The sequence below is a fragment of the Physcomitrium patens genome, chromosome 20 (assembly GCF_059467195.1).
Source record: "Physcomitrium patens ecotype Gransden chromosome 20, ASM5946719v1, whole genome shotgun sequence".
NCBI lineage: Eukaryota > Viridiplantae > Streptophyta > Bryopsida > Funariales > Funariaceae > Physcomitrium > Physcomitrium patens.
In genome coordinates, this window is record NC_143429.1 from 12,066,986 (window position 1) to 12,093,902 (window position 26,917).

At 30.8% G+C, this 26,917-nt stretch overlaps 1 protein-coding gene across 10 annotated transcripts; it reads right to left on the reverse strand.

The window, feature by feature from the left end:
- Positions 1-18,129: 18,129 nt before the first annotated feature.
- On the reverse strand, positions 18,130-26,463 carry LOC112273482 (mitogen-activated protein kinase kinase kinase YODA). Of its 10 annotated transcripts, XM_090244963.1 has the most exons (14): positions 25,964-26,463; positions 25,522-25,611; positions 24,961-25,011; positions 22,856-24,296; positions 22,016-22,723; positions 21,742-21,829; positions 21,312-21,374; positions 21,024-21,184; positions 20,801-20,876; positions 20,498-20,557; positions 20,232-20,339; positions 19,815-20,054; positions 19,392-19,489; positions 18,130-19,205 (listed from the first exon to the last, which is right to left on the reverse strand). In XM_090244963.1, the coding sequence occupies exons 4-14, from the start codon at positions 23,407-23,409 to the stop codon at positions 18,653-18,655; spliced, it is 2,709 nt and encodes a 902-aa protein (XP_090101089.1). In that variant the 5' UTR covers positions 23,410-24,296; positions 24,961-25,011; positions 25,522-25,611; positions 25,964-26,463; the 3' UTR covers positions 18,130-18,652. The 10 variants fall into 10 exon arrangements, with proteins under 10 accessions (XP_090101089.1, XP_090101094.1, XP_090101093.1 ...); XM_090244968.1 differs by lacking the exons at positions 24,961-25,011; positions 25,522-25,611 and having other exon boundaries at positions 22,856-23,931; positions 24,178-24,296; positions 26,086-26,463; XM_090244967.1 differs by lacking the exon at positions 25,522-25,611 and having other exon boundaries at positions 26,086-26,463.
- Positions 26,464-26,917: the final 454 nt, after the last annotated feature.

A 26,917-nucleotide genomic window follows, 5' to 3' on the forward strand; every position in this document is an offset into this window, starting at 1 on the left:
TTGTATGTATAAGAAATGCATTACTTATGTAAAAATTTGTAACTTGTTATGTGTTGGAATTATGTTGTTTTATAGTTGGAAAGATTATATTACAACAATCTAAACAACATGTTTGATAAAATTAGAAGTACTTGTTTTTCAAGACTTTGATTGTTAAACTATGATATTGATCTTATATCAAGAGATGACATAAGAAGATTAGGCATGTTTTTTGAATTATAATAAAAATCTCAACTTAAAATATTTTCTATTAAATATAGTATTTTTATTCTATATAAAAGATGTATTAAACAAAGCAAGATATATGCTAAATGACAAGGATGTTTGGAAGAGATTTAAGACTTTGAATGTCTTATAATTGAAGAATTATATCTTTATTCAAAGATTTCCAAAGCTATTCTTTAAAATGACTACACTATTAGAACTCGATTTAGAAAGGTATTCAAATTTGGAGATATTACTTAATTCAATAGAATATTTTATATTATTAAAAAAAACTCACTTTAGAAAATTATAAAAAATTAAAAACATTATTAAAGTAAGTATGAAGTTTGAATTCTTTGAAAAATTTAAATATAGATGGTTGTCATAACTTGACATTATTGCCAAATGAATTGAGCAACTTCACATCTTTGACTACTTTACATATGTAAAGATGCTCAAGTTTGAAATTATTGCCAAATGATTTGAGCAACTTCACATCTTTAACTACCTTCAAAATAAAAGGATATTCAAGTTTGTCATTATTGCCAAATGGATTAGGCAACTTCACATCTTTAGTTACCTTCAAAAATAAAAGGATGTTTAGGTTTGTCATCATTGCCAAATAAATTAGGCAACTTCACATCTTTAGCTACCTTGGACATATCAAGGTATTCAAGCTTAACATCATTGATAAATGAATTCGCCAACCTCTCATCTTTGATTACTTTGGATATATCATACTATTCAAAGTCGACATCATTGCTAAATGTATGGAGCAATTTCACATCTTTGATTACTTTAGATATATCATACTATTCAAGATTGATATCATTATTAAATGAAATGGACAACCTAATATCTTTGACTACATTATATTCAAGCTTAGTATTCAAGCTTAGTATCATTGCCAAATAAATTAGGCAACTTAACATCTTTGATTATCTTTAATATAAGTTAGTGCTCAAACTTGATATCATTGCCTAATGAATTGACCAACTTCATATCTTTATCTATTTGTAAAATAAAAAGATGCTCAAGCTCAACATTATTGTCAAATTGAATTGAGCTACCTCATATTATTAACTATCTTCAATATATAATACTATTCAAGCTTGAAATTATTACTAAGTAAATTTGGCAACTTCATATCTTTGACTACCTTGGATATGGTTGAATATTCAATCTTAATATCATTATTCAATGAATTAAGTAATTTGACATCTTTAACTACCTTTAATATAAGTGAGTGCTCAATCTTAAGATCATTACCAAATAAATTGGATAATTTCATATATTTGACTACCTTGGATATATCAAGGTGTTCAAGTTTGATATTATTGTTTAATGAATTGGGCAAGTTTACATCTTTGATTACTTTTGATATAAGTGAATGCTCAAGCTTCACATAATTGTCAATTAAATTGGATAAGCATATCTTTAACTATCTTTAAGATAAGGTGGTATTCAAGCTTGATATTATTGTTTCATGAATTAGACAATGTCACATCTTTGACTACTTGAATTCAAATATACTTCATCTTTACTACTTAAAATTCTTTCATCTACCAAATCTAATATATATATATATATATATATATATATACATACAATAGATTTATATTATATTTTGCAATGCTTGATAACTTTGAAGATTCTTCTTAATGCCTTAATTTCATGTATTGAGTCATTTTATATTTATTCTACATTTTATATTGCTCTCAAGTTTTTAAAGGCTCTTGAAGGAATTATAAGCTTAGTTGATTAGTGATAAGAATATGAAGGCTAGTAAATATTGTAAAAGATATATTTTTCTTAAACTACTACTTTGTACAAATATAGCTTGAGTAGGATGTAATTTGTTATAATAATAATTGAAAAAGGATTGGATTATCTCTAAGATCTATGACCCTTCCAATTAATATAAATTTTGTCACAACGTAAGACAACATAGACTAGAAAAAAAATGAATAGAACTAAATAAAATAAAACATGATAGGCAAAATAGAGCAAAAGAGAATAGAAGAGAATTAAACAAAAAGATGCAAAACCAAACATTACTAAGAAAAAGGGAGTGAAGCCATACCTGATCAAATACTCAAATGGCCTTGGCCAATCCTATTTATACTTTGTTCAACTATCTTGGATTTTTTTTGAATGTTCCTAATGGTAGATCCCACCTAGATAACTACCTTAAGTTGCTTCTTGAATATTCCTTGGTAGATTTTATATAGACCACCAACCTAACCTCTATTCTAAAAACTTCTAAAAACTTCTAAAAACTTTTAAAATATGGCTTCAACTACCTATTTTCATATGTTGATAATATAAATATCTTATCTATATACTATTATAGTAATAAAGCTTGCATTATTATCTTTAATAAGATAAATAATTTTTCTTCAAAGCTTAAAAAAACTTTAAAAAGTGATATTGAATGACTTTATTGAGATAATATTTAAAACTAGCAAGAACTTGTATTTTAAAAAATAATAAAAAAATATCATAGACATATATTAATTATTTAAATAAAAATTATTAAATACATGATAAATATAAAAATATTTAATAATATATTATAAAATAACTTATAAGCTTCTTAGACATAGCTTTGATTTTACACATATTTGTAGATGATTAATAGATCAGAAATTAGGCCAAAAAGTTGGTCACATGTTATACATATTATCAATTTGTAGTAGAAGTTTTCCATGTGGCATACATGTAAAAAACTTCTCTTGTAAATTAGATATGTGTATTATAAGTTGGATATGTCTTAGAGGTCCTATCGAATGTTGTGAAGTAGCTTCAACTTAGATAGTACATTTGAAAGTAAGAGTGAAGTCTTTTTCACTCTTATCAATGTCTTTTTTTATTTTTAGTCTTATATCAAGAGCCTTTAGTTTTTTTGTCTTTAATAGTAGCAATTCTAGTTTAATATTATTTAATCTTTAAGTGATTATCTATTCTTTTTTATGAAAAAAAAATTCGTTTTTGTTTTGTTTTGTTTTGTTTTTTTTATTCTTTGTAATTCACATCTTTAACAAAAGATTATTAATCCAACTTATTTTTTTTCAACTCAATCAAGTAAAATTTTATAATTAAAAAGAAAGTTTTGATGGAGTGCATGTCATAGACATATATATTTATTTAGATTAAAATAATTAGATAGAAATAAGTAAAAAAATTAATTAATTAATTAATGATATCTTATAAAGTCTTGCTTGAAAATGCACCGGGCACTTCATTGTGGAGGGTAGAAGAAAAATTGCAACAACAAGATCCTAACAACTCTAATAGAATCCTAAATAAACTCCAATTAAATCTTAATAATACTAATCAAGCTTTAATCAAATAAAAAAAAAACTCTTAAAGAAATTACAAAAGAAATATAAAAGAAATTCTAAAGAAATATTAGAGAAATCATAAATAAATCTTAATAAAATCATACTTTAATCCTAATTAAAATCCTAATGGTCTTTAACTAAATCTTAGGTCAAATCTTAATTCTAAATCAAATTCTAGACAAATCCTAAATTCTAAATCAAATCCTAAATAAATCCTAAAACTTAAATTAAATCTTAGATAAATCCTAAATCCTAAATCAAATCCTAAAAAAATCCTAAGCCCAAATCCAAACTCTAGATAAATCCTAAACCAAATTAGAATCCCAATATCTATTGATTAAATTTTTGATCTTCCTTAAAAATTTATATACCTCTCAACTTCTTAGTTAAAAAAAAAGTATAACAAATTTGAAGATTATTGCACTTATTGAATGAAAAAAATCCTAAAATCCGCTCAAGTATTGGCCAACTTCTTACTCCAATTTGCATATTGAACTTCCAATGCCAAAATCTCCTATTGAATCATTGATGTTTTCTCAAAATTTACTTAAATTATAGGAAATTAAGTCTAATCTCTATACAAAAATATTTCATTTCAATCCAATCAATAAATTACTAATGATCTTAAAAATACTCACAGACCTTCAAATTCTAATTTCTGAGACATCAATCTACAAAAGCTTTTTATATACTTTGATCTAATTTTCTGGTTGATTTTAAATTTAAAATACACATGAAGCACAATTATAATCACCAATCTATGAAATTTTATCTATAGATCTACTACCAAACTTTAGAAATTATCCAAAACATCAATCCTATTTTATTTGACAAAAATCCAAGTTATTTGAATCAATCTTGACTTTATAAAGCTCTTATAAAGTCTTTACAAGTCCAAATCACACAAAACCAATGTTTATAAAAATCCTATCAAGTTTGCTTTCAAATTCCACTCTCCAATCTTCTAAAGAACCCTGGAGTCACCATAGGTGCATGATTTTGTGCATCGAGATCTTATTTTAATCCAAGTTGACAACCGATCCTCTCCAAGTATCAATTCTTGGCTTCTTAAGGTAATTTTTGCCAAAATCTATTCTTAATTTCCTCCCACACATGCCTATATCATTTTATTTTCTAATCTACTTTGTTTTATATTATTTATGGCTTTACAAAGTAAATAGAAGCCTTTTTCATAAAAATGCAGTAATAGTATCCTTTAGTTGTACTATCTTTTTGACTATTATCTATTTTTTAAGATATTTATTATAATATTTTAAAATTAGATATTCTATAATATATTATTTTTTTCTTTAATTCATTAGTCATATTACATCACAACAACATAGTTTGAATTTATATATATTTATAAATTATTAATAGGTTGAAAACTTAGTTAACAAGTTCGCCATGTGTTATACATATTGACTACTTGTCATAGAAATTTTTTATGTGGCACACATATGAAACTTATCTTAAAAGTTAGACATGTGTTAGAAGTCATATAAAATGTTGTTATATAATTTCTAATTAGATAGTATATATAGAGACAAAAATGAAGCCTTTTTTACTTTTATCAATGTCTTTTTGTTCCTAATCTTGTTTCAAGAGACTCTAGTTTTTTAATCTTTGGTAATAGCCATTCTAATTTAATATTGTACAATCTTTGAGTGACTCAAGAGAATTTTGTTCCTTTAATTCTTTGAAATTTATGTCCTTGACAATTTGATAAAAGTGCTGAATTCTTGTTTTATTTTAGAACTAAGTAAAATTTTCTACTTTTTTTGTTGTATTTTGACTATGGTTTTGAAATAAATCTTATGTTCAAAGATCTTTAAAAGAAGTGGAAGTGGCCAATTGATATGAAGCATGTATGAAAAATATAAGCAACAAAAAATACATAAGGTGAATTGTATGGTGCTTGTCCAAATATTAAAATCCGAATTAGTGATGTAACAAAAGAACAAAAAGAATTTGTTTACATATTATCTAATAATGTTTAGACAATCATATATTATGATAATATGAATGAAAATATTTTAACATGTATTTGATTATGTATTTGAATATATATTTGTGTGTAAGCTAAGATAAACTTTATGAAAGTTAGAGTACTTGATAATTGTTTAGCTTATATATGAATACATAATCAAGATAGAAAGAAGGCATTATATTTTTTAATTGTGTCTCTTCATTGTAAGCAAAATTAAGATAGGTTGAGAAAGAATCCATTGCCAAACATTATTGAAGAATTTAAAGATTTTAAGGAAGTACCACTATAAAGGATGATTATGAAGGTTCAAAAAAGAAAGTACTCTTAGAAGATATAGGTGCCTTTGATACATGCTTTATTGAAAATTTTAAAAATGAATATATTATATATGAAAAAGTTGAGGATATAAAAAAAATAAAAAAAATGATATTAAAAAAAAATTATATAAATTACAAACAATAAAAGATAATGAAAATATTTTTGGTATTTATGAAGAAAATGGATTGGAAGATTCTTTGGATTTGATTCCATCTATTGCATAAAAGATGATAATATGGACTTGCAAATTCATTTAAGAAAGGTTTATTCTATGCTTGAATCTTTTCAAGTACCAAAGGTTATTATAAATGTAAAATATAAAATAATAAATAAGAAGATAAAATCCATTATTAGACCTTTATTAAAAGATTTTATAAAAAAATAGAAGAAGTATCAAGGAAAGAGAATTTTAGAGATTCAAAAAGTATTGGACATTAATTTATCAAAGAAACTTTTGAAGAATTGAAGAATTGAAGATTAGATTTGATAGTTCTTTGTTACAAAAAAAAAATTGAATATTTTTAAAAAATTCATGAAAAATAAGATAAATCATTTATCTTTAAATCTTATTAGATAGGATGTATAGATCTTGATATTGTAGCTTACATGATTATGTTTATAATATTATATGTGCCTTAAAATTTGAGACTAGTTCTTGTACCAAAGGCATACTTATCTAGATTGATAGAGTTACTGAAAGAAGAGATACCAATGAAGATTTTGGAGCATTCTTTTCTCCACATTTTAATTTTTGATTTATGGTGCCTAAGAAAAATTAATTATTACATCATAATAAAAATATGAAGCTAAAAAATACAGTAACTATTAGAAATAAAAGTATATGGCTTTTAGAAGATGAATTTATTGAAGCGTTTGCATGTACAAAAATCTATTTGATTGATGATTTATATTTGGGCTATGATCAATTTCAACTTGCACATAGAAGTAGAGATTTGATAATAATGAGAATGCAACTAAGATTATTTAAAATATATAATCTTTTATAAGTTGCTACTTACTTAGTTGCACATTTAATAAATGAGATAAATAATGTATTAATAAATTTTATTTTTTTAAAAAATATGCCTTTTTTAATGATTTTTTTATTAAAAAGTATAAAGAGGGAAAAAAATGAGACTTTAAATGAGAGGAGGTGCCACAAGTATATTGTTGATCATATAGAAGATTGTGAAAAGATTTTAATTTGACTTGAAGAAGTTTATCTTATACTATTTAAAAAATAATCTAAATTTTGAATATAAAAGATTGTGACTATTTAGCATTTATGTGGATTTTATGGAAGAAAACTAAGTCCAAGCAAATTTGATTCAATTATAAGGATGAAAGATATATATATGACTTTTTAACAAAAATATGTAGGTTTTGTGATGCATGTCTTTTATTGTATGTGGATTCCTCATTATATTCATATAGTAGATCCATTATATAAATTATTAAGTAAAATTTATCAATTTAAATGAGAGAAGAAGCAAATTAAAATAATACAAAGATTAAAGATATTATTATTAATAATATTAATTTAAAAAATAATTGATTATAAATATAATAGAAAATAATTTTTAATATAGATATTAATTCTATTTTTATTAAATAAACTATGGATTAAGATAATTTAAATGGAAACAGATTTATAATTTGATTTAAAACTAAGATTTTAAGTATTTGCCAATGTGCATATTCACAAGTTGAAAAAAACTATAGAAAGTCATTCCAACTATAAAAGCTAAAAAAGATTATTTGATTGCTGCTACAGTAGTAATTGAAAGAAATTGCTCGCTTTTTCTTAGAATGATTACTAATTATTCAACATCAAATATTACAATGCTAAGATAAATTGCTTATATTAAATCATTAAATCTTGAATTCAAATATGTTAGTAGGAAAGATAATTTAGTGGCAATTTTTTTGCTTTGAAGAAGATATTAAAAAAAAAAAAAAAAATGAGATGGTCAAAGATATTAATGAAGTTGGGATAAAATTTTATTTAATTTCAAATCTTAACCAAAAAGAGGTTATTTTTTTAAAGAGCTTTATAAAATATAATTATTCAATATTGATTACTACTTGAATACTTTCACTAAGCAAGCAAATTGGTTTATAAAAAAAATTTAAATATTTAAATATATATATATATATATATATATATATGGATTTTTGTTTCAAGAAAAATTCTTATATATGAGAGTAAAAAAAGATATTGGTATACCACAAATAGTGATAGATAATAAAGAAGAGTGACAAAAATTATTAAAAGAATTTTATGATAGTTTATGGGTAGGATATAGAGAAATTTGAACTACTTTTGCTAAATTTAAAGAATAATATTGGTTAAAAAATATGTATTAAGATGTATCTTTATTTTTAGAATTATATACAACTTGTAAATATATTATAATATATAACATTGAGATGATTTACATCCAATATATCTTTTAACTATTCATTTTGAATATATTATTAATTTGATTAATATGCCAATTAGATTATAAAAAATGAGGTATTTGATCTTGGCTAGTAAAAATTTGTCAAACCAAATAGAAGGTAGAGCATTAAGAATCAAGTCTATAAAATGAATTTATAGATTTTAGCTTAAAAATGTTATTTATTGTTATTAATGAGAGAAAAAGGTCACTACAAGTTGTAGTGAATTAAATGCATAAGAAGCTCATAATTTATATAAAAGATGTAGAATTAATTTATCATTGATTATTCCTTATAATCTGCAAGGAAATGCAAAAAATAAATATGATCATCTTTCGTTATAAAATATTAGTTAAAACTTGTAATAAAAGGATGAAAGAATGGCCTTAATTTTTGCCATTTGTATTGTAGATTAATTAAAATACTAATAATTTAATAAAAAAATATATATGCTTATTAAATTTATGAAAAATTAAAAACCTATTATTTTAATTAAAGAAAAAGTACCAATTTAGAGTGAATTATTATCAGAAGATAAATTAACAAGAGAATAATTTTTAGCTATTAGGACTCAAGAGCTTGAGCAAAAACCAAAAGATGTATAAATATCATTATTACAATTTAAAAAGACAAGATTAAAAAACAAAGTTTGATTTAAAAACAAAATTAATTTAGACCTAAAGAAATTAAAGAATGTCATTGGATTTTGGTATATAATAGTAGCTTAAAGAATCAACATAGTACTTTAAGATTTTTTTTTTTAAATGTTGGTTTGGACCATAAGTGATAATAATTATTTATCATAATGTAACCTATTTACTATGAGAGCTTAATAAAAATACTAATTTCTTTGAAGCTATTAAAGATATTCAAAAAATGACATATAAGAATAAATATAGCAGATATTGTTGAAGACATACATGTTTTAAAATAAGAAGATGATTTTAACTTAGATAATGAAAACAATGAAAAAAATTTAGATAAAAATATAAAAAAATATGGTGTGAATTAAATAAGATTTTGATTATTTAGGGCATACCAAAGGATGCACAAGTTCAAAGAAGGTAGATATTGTGTTGTAATACAATTATATGGTAAAAGATAAAAATATGGACTCTATTATAAAATAGCATGTTTAAAAGATATTATAGCCAAATATGGATAAAAGATAGGAAGATAGTAAAAACATTTAGTGTTAATGCTATATTTTTATAAAACAAATCTACTCATTTTGTATGGCTACAAATAATATAATATAAAGTAGATTGAAAATATATATATATATATATATATATAATCTTTAGAAAAAAATAAAGAATAATTTATAGCAAAAATTATCTTAAAGAACAAAGAATTGATATCCAAAGAAAATCGATTATGAATCAAGTTTGAAATTAAATCCTAAGGGACAAAATCAAACACATATGGCAATTTTGAAATTATTTAGCTAATTGGAAAGCTTATTTCAATAGAAAACTTTGAAAAAGAAAATTGGTATTTATTTTGAGTGATTTAGATACATGTTGAATTTTTTAGAGTTTTTAAAAATAATAGATGTATTTAGAGATATTGAATTTTGAGAAATAAAAAGAAACTTATATATTTCAAAACTTTTTAGATATTATAGAAAAATTAAAGATAACTTTTTATAAGTTTGTAATTTTTTTTTAAAATTTTTTTTTATAAATTTGAAGTTAATCACACAATTAGATTGAAGGATATAGGAGTTTTATTGGATTAGAATCTTAGTTATTTGAATTTTATAATTAGTGAGGATTTCTCTAATCTTAAGAATTTTATTAGTTTCATTAAAGATTTTTTTTTTGAGAGTATTATGGATTTAAGTATCAAGTATCTACACTTTTGTCAATTTGAAAAGAAATTGAATGGTTAAATAAGGAATAATTATTACATTAAGATCAACATTCAAGTTGGAGAAGAAAGATGGTCAACATCTGAGAGTATTAGGAGCTCTTTCTTTTAATTGTTAAGTTTGATTTTTTTTCAAACTTTGTGTGCTTGTTTTTTTCTTAAAGATTGAAATGTAGAAATGTTTTTAGTTGAAATTAATGATTTAATTGATTGCTATTGGAATTTCAAAACAATTGATGTGTATAGAGTATTCAAGACTCAACAAGATTATAATCAACAATAGGTATCTTTTACTTTTGATATTAAGATTTCTTGATCAATTGAATCAAGCAAAGATCTAAACAAAAATAGATCTATGAAGAGTATAAAATGTGGTACATATTAAAAAAACACAAGAATAGAAGAATATATTTTGAACCATGTATAAGCATTTCAAATATAATTTCATGCCTTTTGAACTCACAAATGAGCCAATTATTTTTCAAAATTTTATTAATGATATTTTTTAAGAGTTTTTAGGTAATTTTATTATTTATTATTTAAATAAAATTTTAATCTATTATAAGAATATTTAAAAGTATGAATTTCTTATTCATTATATGTTACAAAAACTTAGAAATACAAGAATATTTCTCAAGATAGAATAGTATATATTTCACATAATTCAAGTTAATTTTTTAGGAATATATTATTTTAAATGATGGTCTTATGATAGATTCTAAGAAAATTTAGACTATTATAGATTAAAAGATCATAAAAATAGAAAGATAATGTATATATTAAAAATTAAATAAATATTATTTTTCATATAGAAATAAATAATAATCAAGAATTTGAGATGAAAAAAATCTTATATTCAAGGCTATAATTAAATAGGTTATAATAACTTGTATATTGGTGTTGATATAATATTAAAAAATATACATAAAAGCTATCTAAAAATCTTGAAAATACAACAAAGAAGGTTGATGCTTTTTATTTATAACATCCATCAAAACCAAAAGAAAGAGTCAAAGAATTTTTTGCTATAAAGTAAACATTATTCTATAAAGATTTCATTCTATCTTCTATTCTTATTTATCTTTTATTTATATTTGTGATATTAAAGGATTAAAAATCAACAACCAATAGATTCAACTTAAGAGCTATTATACGTTGAGTTACCAAATAAGGCATTGCAATTGTTTCAACATTTAAGGCAATGTAATAGAAATGAAGATCCTCAAGAATGACATGTTTTTCTTTGAATAAATAAAAAAATAATATATTTGACATCAAGACCTTAGAAGAGATTTTAAAAATTTGGTGACTTTATTGGAAGTAAAAACCATTCTTAATAATTTTTCACATATTTTTTTGAAGGTAGTTATGAAGATCTTAACAATAATAAAATAATATGGTGGTCTTCTTATCCTAATATGAAATACTATTATTGATTGAGAGAACAAATTAGCTAATTTTAAAGAAAAAAAGATTAAAGTATGTACCAAATATAATTTATTGCATATATGACTTACTCAATATATAATTATTATTCCTTGTAAAACTTGTCTTTAGAAGGAGAATATAATGTCATAGACTTAAGTAAGACTTGTATTTACTTAGATTTGAGAAATCATATAGAATTAAGTAAAAATAAGTAAACTTTATTAAAGTATAAGTTAGACTTTTTAGAAGCTTTATTAATATAAATTTGACTTTAAACATGTCTATAGGTATTTAATAGGTTAAAAAATTGGCTAAAAAATTAGCAATGTATTATACATATAAGCTACTTGTGGCACAAATTGGCCATGTGGCACACATATAAGAAACTTATCTTGCAAGTTAGACATATATCCTATAAGTTGGATATGTATTGGATATCATATAATATATTTCCATGTACTTCCTAGTTGGATAGTACATATGGAAGCAAGAATGATGCCATATTCATTCTTATCAGTGACTTTTTTATTCTTGATTTTATTTTTAAAAAATCTTAATTTTTCTTATTTTTAGAAATAACTATTATAGTTTTAATAATATACTATCTTTGAGTAAATATCTCTTCTTTTTTTAGTAACTTTAGAATTTATTAATTCTTTGGTTGCTTGTGATATATGTCTTTGACATTATAAGTCAAAGATAATAGAATTGTTGATCCAAGTGTGAGTCACCAAATCAATTCATGAGTCGTTATAGAGTAAAATGATACAATTAAAATGATTAATATAATTATTAGGTGAAAGCTTAGGTAAAAAAATGCTAGATATAAATAAAATAGAGTTAGTAGATTAATTATAGTTAGTATAGAAAATCTTGTATAAACTCCTAAGTAAAAAGCATCTTGAAGATATCAAAGGATATCTTTTTAGTATCTTCAAAGTATCTTAAAAGAATCTAATATATTCAAGATTTTAATAATATAAGTATTATAGATATACTATACAAGAAACCAAAGCAAAAGTTGAATAAAAGAGTTTCAACAAAAAAACTAACAAGAAATTGATTAAACTTGATGAATATAAATTCAATATCAAGAGAGGTGAGCTAGGGTTTTAAAAAATGTGTTCTCCAAATTGAGGATTTCTTCAATCTCAACTCTAATATAAACTAGGTATTAAGAAGCTCCTTAAGAAGTTTCTATGTTGCTTGAAGACGTAGCAACCCTAAGAAGCTTCTCAAACAACTTCTTTAATCCTTTTTAGAATCTATTAAAATATTCTAAAACCTTCTAAGAATCTTTTAGAATCTTTTAGAACCTAATAGAATATTCCAATAATATCCCTGAAATATTCTTATTAGATGTCTGTAACAATAAGACATATACAATATGAATACAATCCTATTATAGTAGAGCTACAACATACAAAATACAACAATATATAATACCGTACATAGGGAATAGGATATGAGCATAAGCAGTAGGGTATCAACAGGCGTAGATACCAACATCCAGGCATCGGACCGGCCATTGCGGGCCTCTGGACTGCCGATAAGGGTCCGATTTGGGTTCGACTTTGCTCCAGGCACTTCAAAGTCTTCTCCTCTTCTTTGTTTTATTTATTTGTGTTATGAGTCCAGGCTTCGATTGCTCCAAGGACTGGTCTTTGCATCTTTGATTTTCTGCCATTCGTTTGTCCAAGCATGTTGCGGAGGCTGGAGCAACGACTTTTAACAAGTGCAGCTGGATTGGACCATTTCAAAACAAGTTACACACTTGAAATGGTCCAATCCAGCTGCAACTTCAGCAGCTGGATTCAGCTTCAATCACTTGTTAAAATTAGTCTGTATTCAGCTTGAAATGGTCCAATCCAGCTGCAACTTCAGCAGCTGGATACAGACTCGTGTTCTTGTTTTGTGGCAAAAGTCGCTGCTTTGTATTTGTGGCTTCTTCCCTCAAGTTTTTTTATTTTTATTTTTCTGTATGGACATTTTGAGTTCTCCATGTATCGTCAGTCGATGGCTGTCGGCATTGGTCTTTCATTGAGGCAGCAGGCGAGTTGCTCCTTGTGATTGCGGTGAAGAGGCAAAGAGTAGACGACCATCTTGAGTTGGTTGCGATGAAGGTCCTCTTGAAATTAGAAGATTTGTATTTCCTCTTGTTCTGGACTTGCAGAACTTGTCATTGGAGTTGTGCGGCCTTGTTCCAAAGTTTGCCCTTGCGAATTAATTGACACCGTCTTTTCTTCGGATCGGTGCTCGGTCCAACATTGGACCTAGTCGAGGTTATTCACTATTCTTCATTTGTGCTCAGTCAGGCTGCGGAGGAAGAACAATTGTATTTCCCTTTGTAGTACTGTGAAGCACGAGTGGTATGGTCAAGCATTAATAAAGATCTGTCCAACTGCTGCTGTGAGAATGCTGCATCGGTTGAAGGACAAGGACCTCACTCCAGAGCTGCATTGATGATCCATAACATCTACGACGGCAAATTGACATCAATATAAGGTCTTAATATTCACGTGGAAATTTAGCCGTTTGAGTGACATGAATCTAGATCAATGATATTGCATATTTGATATGAAGGTGCCATTCGTATGGGGCTACATAATTGCCTCTCATACTTGAGTCTCTTAGCAATCAACCAAGAAAGACGTTAAAGTCACACCCTTGACACTTCGGACTCCGGATTAGTCTTTTGCATATACCAGCTATTAGAACAGCAGTATGGTCTAATTCAAATTGGTTGTTGCCTGATCTGGAATTGTGATCGCCCTCATGCTCGTGCGGTGTGAATCCATACCAGTCTGGTCACAATATATTCCACTAAGACCTTCTCAATAGAAGGCTTCGTATTAATAAAAATAAAACAAAAGAAAGGATCTTTGACGATTAAGCAACGTGAAGAGGCGTTGGAGTCCAAGGTGGTAAGCGAGCAAGCTGCATCCCTCAACAAGTTGGTTCAACACGAACTTGGGCTTGGAGTTAAGTTCGGTTGCAACCAAGGAACAATTTTCGCACAAGCAAGAGGAGAAGCAGTCAAGCTCCCTTCAACCTGGTCACTTGCGACGGCTTCTACTGCATCGATGGTTGGAGGCAGAGGCAGAGGCAGCAGAGATTTATGTGCTTCCAAAAATTCAGATTGGATGAATGAAATCTTGTGGATGAATGTTAATTAAAAATAGATGAATTTTCATTCAAGAAAAATTACCTAGTAGAGGGATTTATTTAGGTCACAATTGGAGAGTTATTGGAATTATTGGACATAAATCAAATGTTAATTAAGAAGCAATAGATTGATTAGATAATTAAATTGTTATGGACTAGAATAGGCTTCCAACCAGTGGGGGTTTATTTTAGGTCATACCAAGTCCAACAAATTTATTAAGTTAGAGTTGATTGAGATAATTGGCTAATAGTGGACTATAATCTAGTACCATTTGAGCATGCACAACATGTAATGTGAGAAACTAATGTCATTAATTTAATAAATTAATATAGCCAACTTATAGCCAATTTGTTCTAATATCAAAATGTAAGAAATCAAGGTAGTTTTTTTTTTTTTTTTTTTTTTTTTTGGCATATTTAAATAAAAAAGATTTTAATTAAAGAATGAATTGGTCATAAAGAAAATAAGGTATCACAAAAGTTATGGAATTTGGATGAAAATCACCATATACTTGATTATTTTATTACAACAAACCAAAAGAAAAATTTATATTACATCAAAATAATTCATGAAGATAATTATTGAAGTATGAATATATATATATATATATATATATATATATTATTAGTTTTTTATTAGATTATGTATCCATTTATAATATAAGATCTTTTCACTAGTATTTATATAAGAAAACAATTAAATGGATACTTTTTCTTTATAAATTGGATCGACATCTCTTATTTAGAATGTGGGTATCTCTTGTACCACACCAATAATACACCACTGATATAAATGTTTTAATAATCTAATTAATAATAAGATTAAAAATTATTTAAAAATTATTATAAAATAAAAAAATAATAATCTTCAACACAAGAACATTAGCAAAACATAAGCTATTGAAAGCAAATAAAACAAACAATATCTATATTTGGGCACTTTCATTAATTTATTTATTTTGTTTGGCTTTTGTATTGCTAATATTTCTATCTTGTAGGTTGATGTTATTTTTTTTTGGTTTTTTTCATAATTTTTAGTTTCATTCATATCCAACTTATTAAAGACTTGTACCAATGGTGTATTCTTAATGTAGCACAAAGAAAGAGAGAGGTGTGTGCACACAATAAAAAGAAGTTGTACACTGAATATGTAAATAAATGACTTTTCATTTTTTTCTAATTTTATCATAATAAAATTTATTTTTTATTCATTCATTCTTTATTTATTTATTACTCTTTCTATCAAATTTATAATATGGATCATGATGTCAGCATATCAATGTAAAGCATACAATGTTTATTTCTAATTATTTTCATCTCACAATTTTCAAGCATTTGGCTTAAAATCAATGTAATCCTATTGTTAAGAATTCATTGATAGTTTTTATCTGAAATTCAACAATCCAATGTGTATGTATTTTTATTAATTTTTTTGTAGGTTGACAAAAGATTTATTAGACTTTATAAAGTCAATACCTCATTATGCCAATTAAAGAGTTAAAGTGAGAGGTTTAGAAAGATTTGACAATTGGATATATTTAATTTTTAATTTTTATTATTTTAAAGATAAATTCTAGTAAAAATTATCAACATAGATTTTTTTAAATAGATTCTATTATTATACAAATAAAAAAACATAGTTGTATATTGACTAAAAACATTAACAGTTTATTATTTTTGTCTTGGCATTATCAAAAGTAATTCACAGTATTATATCTAAAATACAACAATTTTCTTTTTTCTTTTTCTTTTTTCTTCAGATAAAGTAGAATGTTTCAATTGCTAAGTCTAAAATCTGTAAATTTAGTAAACATTACTAGCAAAAAAATAGATGATAGGATTGTATACAAGAAAAATCTATTTAATTTGAAAAAAGTTTATTATTCAAGTTTATTGGATTTTAAAAATTTAGACAAGATCATATACATTCCAAAAAATACAAAAAAGGTGAGTTTTATGACCCATATAAAATTAAAGGATTGACTTAGTGAACTTAATATATATATCTTATGTGCAATAAAGTTGAAGAATTAAAGTTTTTTACAATTTCAAAAAGACATTAATGAAGAGATGCAAGAATTGTGTTTTTTAGATATTAGGAATAAAATCAATATTTGAAATGAAAAAAACATAAATATCTAGTGCAAATGCAATTTGTAGTGAATTTAATTTTTTTTTAAGTTGAATAGAAGTTAGAAGATACTTAGCAAGTCCTTTCAATATACATAATATTTCTATTAACTAGATTTTGAAAGATTTTATACATTTCTTTAAAAAAATAAAATGTTTCTAATTATTGCTATTATATTATATAAAATATTATATATATATATATATATATATATATATATATATATATAAATTTTGGATTTTGATAATTTAGAAAATTTTGTAAAAAAATACTGAACTCTAATTTTAATTTTTCAATTTTTTAGTTATAAGACATGCCTAAACTTTAAACCTTCTAAAACTTTGTGCAATATTAGGATCAATTTTGAAATCATGAAATGCTTAAAACTAAGGTGGAATTATTATCAGAAATTAAAAAGAACCAAGTTTGAAAGAATATTATACAAAATAAAACTGGGAAGACTTTTAAATTTGAAGAACATTAAAAGGGAGGCAACTACTAAACAAAAATCAAATAAAGCATAGAAAGTTATAATTGTTCTAAGCTTTTAGAATTATAATCCTTATTAAATAAGATAGCAAAATGTAATTGGATCTATAATTTTATTAATATCCACTACACCTTGTAGGTCATGTAGAAGAACACATTCTTTATAGATATAATAGTTGGATCTCTTTACTTACATTTTTATGAGAAAATTAAGCATAAAAAAAGAAGCCTAACTAATAAGATTATAAAATTTAAAGTGAGTTAACAATTATATTTTGACAAATTTTAAGACCCTTAAACCAATTCTATGATTGACACAACAAGTAAGATACCTAAAAGGTTAATATCCAAAAATAAATGTCAATCCACTCATTAAAATACTTTGATACGGGTTCATTTTCTAAAACAAAATGCTGCTTATGTATAAAAAAAATCTACACTTTATTATGATTCAAGCTTTTCATTTAGTGACAAATTTGCAAATACTTCTAACCTCTATACATAATCAGGATCACAGAAAAATTTGAACTTCAAGGACAAACATGACATATTTTTAAGAGCACCTGTAAATACTTCTAATCTCTTTAGATATTCAGGATTAGGATCACAGGACGACATATACGATATATTCCTGATAACATTTGTTACAAAGCTCAGTGCAAAATGTTAATCTTAATTCACCACATTGAACTTGTAATTCATCTTCATATGTTTACTGAAACTCTGAAGAGCAGCTGAAAGCAGACTTCAAGAACTTCTCTAACATCTTTACATTAATTTGGTTCAAATACAAATGCAATTGCTGAAGAATAAAAATCATAGGATAATCAGCAAGGTGATCGCACTGATCACCGTAGGCAGCTAACTATTTCATCAGCTACATTTATCGAATAGCCAACTCATCCCCAACGCACTAATCCTATAAAATCTATAGAAACTCCTGTTCAGAAACAAGAGCCAATTGTTCCATTGAGATGGTGCCTACCTCTCAATTGGACTGATGTCCTGAAAACTATAATGACTGTTCAAACAATGCCACTCTTGGTTCTAAAGTTGAAAAGACCCCATTATCCAAAACGATTCAAAAATTGCAAAAAATGAGGACATGCAACCAGCAGCACTTAGCAATGAGGATCTGCTTTAGCCCTCATAATTACATGATGTCAAACTTCTGCCATCCACAAATATACCATACGTTCGACAAATGATGTTTCTATACCATTACACCGCCTGCGTGGAGACGTCTGAGTCCCCAAGTCGCACGATCACTCAGGGTTGCCATTGACGAGCAAATTCATGACTGAGAGTGCGACTAAGTATAGGGGCACTCTGATGACTAGACCCTGGCCTGTGGTGAAGATGTTGAGTCAAATGCTCACGAGAAGTTCCATTGCCATGATATTGCATTTGATGATCATCTTCCAGGGCCACTCTTCCTGCTGTAAAATCTAATATGTTATTATCCCTATTAAAATGATTTTTTCTCCTTGGGCTACCATCAGGAGTACGTTGGGAAGGTGTATTCCAATGGGAATCTTTTCGAGGTTCAGGGTAGACCCCTCCATTTATTACGGAAGGGCTTGCATACCGTCCACTTTGTGTCCTTGAGCTATTCACATATCCCTCATTAGGATAGACAGAGAGGGCGCCGCACAACTGGTGTGGAAGTAAGGGTGAGCAGCCATAACCTCCACCTGGCGGAGTGGATGATCCTGAGCTCATTATCCCTGGGGTAGACATCCCACTAAAAACCTGGTGGACTCTTCGTGGAGACTTGGTATTGAGGGAAGGAAGTGCAGATGGGGTTCGTGGTGAAAGTTCACTGCACAAAAGGAAAACAAAAACACGTAGATGGCTAAATCAAAGGTTGTCAAATCAACCTCACGAAGCTAATACAGATATGTACCATACACTATTGATGAAGACTATCAAAAGTACTACATTCAAAATCTGGTAGAATTGCAGATCCTAAAAAAACAATAGCTGATGATTATAAAGTGAATGGGACCTCGTTGGTGAATGCGGCAGCCTTCCCCTGGTATGCGGACATGTGCCATCATTCTCGTGCAAAGTAACAGGTCTCTGTCCCTTATGCGATGTCACATTCTACAAACAATCCATCAAATAAGCACAAAAGATGGAATCAGATTAAAGACCGGTACAACTCAAATTAAACCAAAAAAAAAAAAAAAAAAAAAAAAAAAAAAAAAAAAACACACACACACACACACACAGCGGAATGACGAAATGCTTGCGGCTTGATCATTTGAATTGGTGAAGTTCAAGCACCACGTCTGACTTCACAAGACCATTAACCATCACAAGCAATAAAATTAAGAAAAAAGCGCTAAAAACCTCAATCAAAACCAAGAAGAATGTGGGAAATCCCAGAGTGAAAAGAAACTTGGAAAGGGTTACATAAGGTACTAACCACAGGTCTGATGGCAGGAATGGTGTTAGGCAGCAAATCGGTTCCAGCAACGGTATCATCTGGTCTGCAGATGCGTGGAACATCTTGAACAAATGGGTGCTCTAGCAACTGAGCAGCAGTTGGCCGTTGTGCAGGGTCGCGTTGCAAGCATAAACGCACAAACTCTCTCCCCGTTCTGGACAATGTGTTTGGGATGACGGGCAATTCTTTGCTATTTCCAATTTTGAACATTGCTGCAACCTATCGCACATTTTGAACGTTTGATACTTAATACTGTCAGAGTAATTATTCACACAATATATTTCAATACCGACGAGGTGCAGCACTATCTCAGGGCGTAATTCAAGAATTGATGGTGAGTACCAGATATTTTTTGGGGATTGCAAAAGTACAAAAGGTCAAGTGCGTGCCACTTACTCCTTCGTATTGATTCCATGGAGGTTTGGTGGTCAACATCTCAAGCACGGTACAACCGAGACTCCATATATCCACAGCTAAATCATACCCTCCTGTGTTCTTTATCACCTGCTAGTTAAGAACCATGTTAAGGCGTCAATAAGAAGGAAAGATTCTAATGCCTCCAAAAGTACATGTACGACGTACCAGGTGAATACATATGACCCACAAGGCTGTGCTAGTAATATTTAACAGTCAGTACTAGTAATAATACAATTGACACGTACCTCAGGAGCCATCCAGTAAGGACTCCCCTTGAAAGACTGGAGAAAAGACTGAGCGGAGATCTGCATAATAGTAACCAGAACCGCATGAGAAAAAGAAAAAAAGAAAAAAAGAAAACAATTTCTCAGAACACAGCAGCATCATCTCAAGAAAATTTGAAAAGCACCCAACAGAACTCATTCGGGGAAACTGAGAGAAAAAGAACTATGGGCAAAATTAGATTTCAAACATCCTTCAAAATTAGTAAAGATACAATACAAAAACACTTGACACTCATACATCCTAAAAAAACTGATGATACATACGTGCTTAGCCATGCCGAAGTCGGCAAGTTTCACCATTCCATTGGTGTCTACAAGAATGTTGGCTCCCTTGATATCCCTGAAATTACAATGCGAAGCAGCTTTGAAAGTTAAATTAGAGCACTGAAGTTTGTACGTACAACAAAAGATTTTAACTAACCCAATGAGTACAAAAATAGAAATCATCCAGATTTAAGACTTTCACAGGATAGTTATGGAAAAATACCTATGCACAGTATTTTGATTATGCAGATATGCTAGTCCAGAGAGAATCTGGCGAGTGTAATTGCGCACCACTGGCTCTTTGAAAGCGCCATACTCTTGGAGCAGTTTATGGATTGATCCTCCAGAAACATACTCCAAATATATATACAACCTATCTTCCAACTGCCAGAAGATCCCAACGACGCAGTCAGATCCCGACATGTCGACCCCAAAGCAACAAGAATAATGGAGTTAACATGTGACAGACGTCATGTTAAATATTAAAAGGTGCATAAGGTTTGCGTCGCACCGTTTCCGTGCCAATGTACTGTACAATGTTCTCATGCCGCAACTTGCTCAACAAACTTATTTCCTAATTCACAAACCACAGCATCAGCCCATTAGGACTATGCCATGAAAAGGTTCCTCTTTTTACGATAACATCGAGAATGTGAAAGTGGCATGAACACGCGCAATACACAACAGCAATCTTGATTAATAAAAGGCCATTATTTTCGTGAAATCTCCAATACGCAAGGCTAATAGTTACTGTTTAAAGTAAAAGGAAAAGAATTTCACTAGTTGCATACCAACAGAGCAGAATTGTTGAAGTCGCTACACACTACCGTTGTAAATTACTAAGTCAACGCCCCATGGGATTAACACCTGTATTTAGAATCTAAACTATAACCAGTTACGCACAAGAGCTTGTCGATCATGAGGAAAATGTTTGGACACACCTGTCCTAGCTGCTTGACACTTTCCTTTGACTTATGATCATCCGAAACCAAAAGAACCTCTTTCATGGCACAAAAACCACCATTATCACTGAAAAATACACAAAAAGGAACTATTATTAAGTTTTAAAAGTTAGTCTCGGTCTTCCTTTGACAAAAGCTGTGACTTCCACTCACAAAATAATTACCAAACAGAATTGAGACCAAAACAAAAAGGAAAAGAAGACACTAAGGCTAAACTGTTGAAATGAATATTCGTCGGAGGAGAAGAGCTTACTTGTTGAAACCCACGTACACATTTCCAAATGTTCCAGACCCTAGAAGTTTTCCTTTCTGCCATTTTGTTGAAGTACCAGATACAGGTGATTCTCCAGACCTGGAACGCTCCAACGTACTAGATAAATGACGAGACATAGTCGGTGTGCTCGGAGAGGTGTAAGGGCTACTATTGCCTGTGGGCAAAGGAGGTAACGGCAACGGCTTTGGTGCGTAATCGTACCAAGTCGTGGGCGAGTCAGGTCCCCCACTAGTGCGATTTACAGCTCGTGGATGTAAAGGAGAAACGGCAGCACTTGTAGTTCGACTAGGTCCGGGACTTCGTAATCTTGGACTAGGACTTAGAGACCTGTCTTCATGGTGCTGCGGTGCCATTAAGGGCGCTAGATCCCCTTGCCAAGAATTGTAGGCGGAAGTGTTGCCTGAGTGAGGACTACCGGTAACAGATCCTGATACTGTAGGCTCCATACCATTCCGTTGGTGTTGCGAAACATAGCGGGGACTACGAACAGGGCTCGATTTTGAACTGTCAGGTTGAGATTGAGAAATCTTCAGAGGTGAGGGCCACTTTGGAGGCCAAACGCGTGAAGTGGGAGAAGTGACAGGTGGGTAACTGCCAGGAAAAAGACTTGTAGAACGAGAATTCTCAGACCGTACTGGCTCGTGCCTAAGCACTCCTCCTCGTGATGCGGCGGAGACATGGCTCATTCTGGAAATAAAAAAACAGGATGCATAAGACATAACATGAATGCAACAATAAGTGCCTCATCAAAATCTATGGTGAGCACTCAATGGATACTCTTGCTGATGCATAAAAAGCTGAGGACCAGGCTGCACTTACTGAGGTACTGGCCGCAGCTGTTCGGGGGGTTCAGGCTCCTGCAACGGTCGGAGATGTGAGGCTCGCCCTTGTTGACGGGGATCTACTTCAACACTTCCTAGCGAGCTGGCACTGGAGACCGAACCTGATGGATAATCCCCGTTATCCATGAGTCCGACCTGAGCTGGTGAGGGCAGAGGCATGGATGCTGCATGATGCAACAAAGAACCCCACTGGTTCTGAACATTGGGCAACTGAACTTCTGAATAAGCCCGTCCCACGGATTTCGTGGGAGGTGCACATGGTAACGGAAGAGGCTGCCCCTGAGAATGCCTTCTTTTGCTGTTGTGTATAGGCGATGAGGGAGATGGCGACCGCGAGCCTACTCCAGATCCAGACCCTGCCTCCGAAGCCAGATCTAAACTGTAGGGGGAGTTGCACTTACTACTGCCATTATCTTCCTTCGCACGTGGTTTAGGACTCCGCGAATGACCCGAACCTCCATCAAATAATCCACTGGTGGTCGGTTTCTTCCCTTTCTTACTATCCTTGCTAGATATAGGCCACCAGGGCATCTTTAAAGCCGCAAAGATTGTTGGCTGAGAGGCTCAGCTTAAATCAGAAATCCAAAATCTCTAACGAATACTACATGCTGTGGTCAAGCAAAGGATATCAATGCAATTGCGTGTCACTTTCTACTCATCTTTGAAAAGGTTTAAGAGAACCTGAGTACAGGTGTGTAGTACAGGATTACAACTTCTTTATGGAAATGAAGGACCCACATTTCGAAACGGCACACAAAGAAAAACCGGAGGGAGAAATGGACCAATTGAGAAGCTAGTTCACGACTTCTCTATCCAGCAACACATCGGTTTTATACGGAAAATGATCATCACAAGACGATCGCCCAAATAGCCACAACTCCAACTGGCGTAGGTGGATCAAAGATTAATATGCTGGATGAGCTCACGCAACTCTCCTAGTCAGTCGAAGGAGTACCGACCTTGTGATGCTCCAAAAAACCAGCCAAGTACACTTTTCTTCCAGTAGATTCGAAAGCCATGAACCATCCGCCACCTCAAAATTGCTGAATTGACCTTCCCGAGAAAATAAACCCTTTCAGTGCAAACAGGTCGGTGCATGGCCGTAAAAAAGAGCATGCCATTATCAAGAACCAATCCAAAGGTTTAACAGCAGGTCGGTGCATGGCCGTAAAAAAGAGCATGCCATTATCAAGAACCAATCCAAAGGTTTAACAGCAGCTCGGCCATATTTGGATCGGCTACTCGGATACAGAGCACTTCAATCTACACCGATAGCCTTGGTACAGATAATCCAAATACCTTTAGCTTCATCCGCATCTTTTAAACTTCTTAGTTTTAAAATACAGGATCTGGTAGCTATTTGCCTCGGTTTCGTTCTGTTCTGCCGGGATCAAGTTGAAACACCATTGGTAATTGATCTGCACATGGGTATAAAACAGCAAATCGATAGTCAGCATGAAATGCACTATCCCCATTCGCTATATCTTTACATCTCTCTCACGCGCGCTATCTTCGCTTACAAACGTTTACTGTTTGCCCTCCTATATGCAGGGGTCAGAAGTTGCTACAATATTTTGAAGAAACATGCACCTGCAGTTACGATAGTAACCAAAAGATACACCAGCATAACCAATGATTAGCAGGTATTATGTAATCCATAATCTTCGGTATTTGGCAGACCACACGGTTAAAGAGTTAATCGCCAAAACTTGAGGATTGAACATGCAGAGCTCTAAATAAGAATATATGCAAAGACAGGACTCATTCTGAGTATTCAAAATAAGGAGCAGGTAAACATACAACGTAGACGCTTAAGATGCATGTTGTGGATTCCATTCTCATGTATCCCATTTTCAGGAAGAGTTTCGCAAAAAAAAAATCTAAAGGAATATCAAGTACATGCTCATAAAGGCGGAGGCAATCACAAAACATCTCCATTTTTGAAGTAATACTTCACATGCTACTGAAAATCGAAAGCAACGTTCAGAGTGACAATTCTGGGTATATTATATCCAAACAATACAGTCATTGAGAGAGCCAAAGATCTTGTTTGATGTTTGGCAGTCTAAGGGTACAAAAGACCTATAAAATGAGGTTCGTAGACTAAGCTCCACCAACGTGACGGTGACGTAGCTGCCCTCGTTTACGGTAGGCCGAACATGGAATTAAACAATGAAAACAGAAGCCACTGGTGAGTCCAGATAAATAAAGGCTGCCATAATTAACCAAATCAAAAGAAAAAACTATGACTGAAGGCTGTATGCTGATAAAGTGCCCTAATAAAGTAGGTATGGAGATACCCGTGAAAGATTTGATTGGTAAGAACTTAATCGGTTATGAGTATCCTAACCACTGAAAACCATGTAGTGACAAGCATGTCACATAGACACCAAAAAAAACAATCCCCGTAGAGCAGATTGCAATTCTGATACATACAGTTCACGAATAGGTAGACCCGCAAAAGATTAAAGAGGAAGCATCCAACCGGACAATGATTAGTTCATGCCAGGACACCTAGCCTGGAACGTTCAAGCTTCTAGACTACAACCCTACTGAAAGATCAGGGAACACCATGGGAATATGCAAGAGGGTAACCCAAAGATACAACTACAAGATACACTTCAGGGATTAAATTTAACCCACCCCGCCATTCACAAAGAGCTCCCTCTCGCCACAACCAAGTTCAGCAAAAACGACCATCGGGAGTGTACATCACTTCAACCCTACTCTGCTCTGCATACTCAGTGGGCTCGAAATGAGTGGTGCACCAACGTATCCCCAGCGTTAAAATAAGCCATGCACTGACTACAGCGCAACCCACTGGAAATCAAACTCCTCATACCCGTCCCAATCACCACTCTCAATCACTCCACATACATAAATCCTCTCTGCGAAACGCTCCATTAGAGCTGTGTACAGTACCGGCCCGTATCCAGAAATCTCCACACGGGCGATTACAGAGCGAAACCAACTGCCCTCTCCACACGAGAAGAAAAAATGTGTGTGGGGTAAGAGCTGAGGCCATGAAAGCAAGCAATCACCTACATCTGATACAACAGAACGGGGACCCACAAAACTCACGCACCGCAGCGAGACAGCAACCAGGGGCTCCCAGTGGAACGGCGTCCATGGGTTGATGGTTATGGCGTTGGTGAGTTGTTGTTGGTAGCGATGAATATGGACAAGTGACTGGGCTCTTGGGCTTACTCGCACTCCGCCCTCGCTCGGTCTGTTCCTGCGTGGGGAAGGGCATTGCGAGGCAGGAGAGCAAAAGATAATGTCCGAATTCGTGGTACTCCCATTACTTCACGGATGCCGCGAAACGGGTGAAAACCTACCTCCACCTTCATTCCTTTCTCCCGAGTGAATAACCGTAAGGAGCAAGAGCCCTCATCCTCATAATTGTTACGCACACACCGTGCTGTATTTCTCCACACGACCCGGTATCTTTTGCATTCTACCGCCTCTCGCTCACTCTCTCTCTTCAATTGCGTTGCCTCAACACGGCGACGCTCATGAGTTCTCCAGACAAAGTACTACTGTTTTGCTTTATCAAAACGACCGTCTGACTCGGCGCCAGCAAGAAATGTCTACCATTTCAGAACCGCAACACAGGATTTTTTTTGCTTATACATACATTTTCGTGATGGAATACGTATCTGATGTGGAGTGCACGTGCTTTAGTTAATAAGTGAAGTGTTGCGTAGTTTTAGTGGATTGAGTAGCGTTTAGAACAAATCTAGAGCTGCACAGAATCGCAATATTCTCAGTTCACATTGTTGTTGCAAAAAACCCCGTGTTGTATGGACCAATAACACCACATAGATATATATACACACATACACACACCCAAATACAAATGTTTTCATTGATTTGGTCTGTTAAAGTCTGTTCTTCACACACTTTATTGTTAACAAATCATGTAGAAAGTGTAGTATGGCATGTTTATATTTAGTATGCACGAGTCTGCACATGTTGTGTACACATGTGGATTGTATTAAATACTTGAGTCGACATCAATATTCATTATTTTGATACG

Excerpts from the sequence above, each read along its gene's own strand:
- LOC112273482 (XM_090244968.1), bottom strand. The coding sequence starts at position 23,409 with ATGCCCTGGTGGCCTATATCTAGCAAGGATAGTAAGAAAGGGAAGAAA. Across the intron at positions 22,724-22,855 it reads CAGCTGCGGCCAGTACCTCA|AATGAGCCATGTCTCCGCCG; the intron begins GTAAGTGCAGCC and ends TTTTATTTCCAG. Across the intron at positions 20,340-20,497 it reads CTTACTGGATGGCTCCTGAG|GTGATAAAGAACACAGGAGG; the intron begins GTACGTGTCAAT and ends CTTAACTAGCAG.